The 2,569-nt window shown below is 42.8% G+C and overlaps 1 protein-coding gene across 1 annotated transcript; it reads right to left on the bottom strand.

The window, feature by feature from the left end:
- Nucleotides 1-231: 231 nt before the first annotated feature.
- LOC110524575 (fibroblast growth factor 3) lies at nt 232-2,339 on the bottom strand. Its single transcript, XM_021604377.2, has 3 exons — nt 1,749-2,339; nt 1,273-1,376; nt 232-1,061 (listed from the first exon to the last, which is right to left on the bottom strand). Exons 1-3 carry the CDS (start codon nt 2,014-2,016, stop codon nt 687-689), a joined length of 747 nt encoding a protein of 248 aa, XP_021460052.2. The 5' UTR covers nt 2,017-2,339; the 3' UTR covers nt 232-686.
- Nucleotides 2,340-2,569: the final 230 nt, after the last annotated feature.

Here is a 2,569-nt window from a genome sequence, read left to right as displayed (position 1 = left end):
TTTTTATTAACAAAAAATTATAAAAAGCGGTTTTTGCTTTGTCATTAGGGGGTGTTGTGTGTAGATTGATCCGATTTTTTATTTATTTCATACATTTTTTAAAAAGGCTGTAACTTAACAAAATGTGGAAAAGGGGGCTGATTACTTTCCGAATGCACAGTATATATATACTGTATATACATAATTTTGCAGATGATTTCATCCAAAGTGACTTACAGTCATGCCTGCATTCATATAGGTGGTCCCAGCTGGGATCGAACCCACAATCCTGGCGTTGAATGCATCAAAAGCTACTAACTGCGCTACAGAGGACAATTATTAGACCAATGTGCTTTTTGTATAACATATTATTGAGTAATCCACATGCATCCTTCCAGACATCTTTGTATGGAATGGTCCTCAAGAATAATTACACGGGACATTAACTGCATGTATTTCCGATAATGTGAGTTAACAATAACAGTACAAAGATACATTCAAGACATTGACCACTTTATTCACAAGACAGTATGATGCATGCAATCTCTATATAAGGTTGTACATTATTCCAACAGTATCATTATGCCAGTTTAAAGGAGGGAAAGGCGTCCTGGTATCTCTCAGTATCTCTCAGTCACCAGGTATCTCTCAGTCATCAGGTAGGTAGGTAGTCAGGCTTTGGGCAGTGTGGAATGACATGAGTCAGACTAGTCATCAAACTGCCTGGATATGGAAACATGTCTCTGTCTCCGTGGCCCTGTCTTTCCTGCAAGTCTGAGGGCAGTCTGTCTGTACCCGAGACTACTGTTGAACAACAGGTGAACCATGTCATGGTCCTTGTGGCCAAGGACCCTGGGCAGGAAGAGGGAGGCCTTCTCTGTCCTGCGAGTCTTCAGGCCACGCTTTGGCCGGCCCTTTCCATTGATTGACACGTACCAGAGCCTCTCAGCGCTCGCCCTTCGCCTGCTGCTGCTTCCTGTTGAGGTGGAGGGAGGGGTTGTCTGGTAGTTGCGAGAGGCGTACGTGTTGTAGCCTAACTCATGGATCCGCTCCATGAACTCACACTCCTGGTTGAAGGCAGCCTGAGAAAAGAGACATTTAGTTGAAACCAAATGCATTACAACGGAAGCTTTATGAATATGTTATATTAAAATGAGACTGAACATGAATGGTAGTCAATTATCCAATTATTAGAGAGAGAGAGAGAGAGAGAGAGAGAGAGAGAGAGAGAGAGAGAGGCAGACAGACAGACAGACAGACAGAGAAAGACCTCAGCGATCATGCCACATTTACCGATGCATATAGTCCTCCTTTTTCGTTCATGGCCAGATATCTATCAGAGAACAGTCCTTTAATCACCACCACTCCCACATCCACTGCTGCTATCTCCAATATGCCTGGACGGAAAAAGGTATTCATTCTCATTTCCTGCGACACCAAACGCCATGGCAATGTAATAACAATGCTATTATAATGTAGAGTTGTAGTGTCTCTACAACCATGCTTCTGTCTTCACTTTTTGAAGTTGCCTTCTGATCACTCCAATTTACCAATGCATTCGTGACGGGCAGAAAAACCAACAGCATAATAACGTGCGCAATTGGTAAGAAGTGTTCTTGTTTACATGATATATCCAGGCCTACTTTAAAAGTGTTTCTGTACAGGCTATTCTTATTCGGCTATAGCCTATATAGTGGCTGAACATAAACGTCACATGCATAGCATTTAACAAGGCATAAATATACGAGAGTAAGTTATATTGTACTCACTGAAAGGGTTATTCTCCTCCAGGGTCCCGTCTATTCTCCCGTTGGGATGTATTTGTAAGTGATACTTTGTGGCACAGTACAACTTTCTGTGTCTCGGTGCTCCCCCAAGGTGCTCGTACACTCCCCCACGCCCCGCAGCATCCCTGCGCTGCCTCGGGTTAAAGCTCTGATGCTGTGGAGTAGATGTCCTAAGCGTCATAGAATAACGGGGCTTTTGGTGACTGGGATGCATCAAATTCAACAATAACAAAACCAGTATTATAACCATTATGGCATGGCCGAAAATAGTATTTTAGTCCTTTTCCATGAGTGCCAAAATCGGAATCAATAGTTTCCATCGAAGTCTTATTAGGTCCATTGATTAATCCACCCCGAAAAAATGGGTACTTTTCAAACATCTACTTTTGATTGAAACAGCCTCTCGTGACAAATATAGCGCGCAAGAGAGAATGCCCAAGTTGCGCGCAAAAATCAAATTATCATCATTCAAGGCAAGGTACCGTTTTGTGTGAGCTGTGTGTGCAGTATGCTAGGCTATGGATGGATAAAATTACATGACATTACACACAGAGGCTCATTGCTGAAAGCCGCATCACAAAGGGCGAGCCAGCCATCTAAGGGCAGGGCTCTCCTCTCAGCTTTACTTTTGATGGATCCAAAACGCCAATTAGACATTCCCAAATTAGACACTGGGTTTCGACATAAATATTCTCCGGGTCAATTCCATTCTTGGCCACTTGGTGAGAATAAGCTTAAACGAGGACATCGGCTGCGAAGATAGCAGAAATTGTTTGAAATTCTAAACAGCTAGACATTAAAAC

This window comes from Oncorhynchus mykiss, chromosome 1 (assembly GCF_013265735.2).
Source record: "Oncorhynchus mykiss isolate Arlee chromosome 1, USDA_OmykA_1.1, whole genome shotgun sequence".
NCBI classification, from domain to species: Eukaryota; Metazoa; Chordata; class Actinopteri; order Salmoniformes; family Salmonidae; genus Oncorhynchus; species Oncorhynchus mykiss.
The sequence above is the reverse complement of the archived record's forward strand: the minus strand, read 5'-3'. Positions and strand labels throughout refer to the sequence as shown.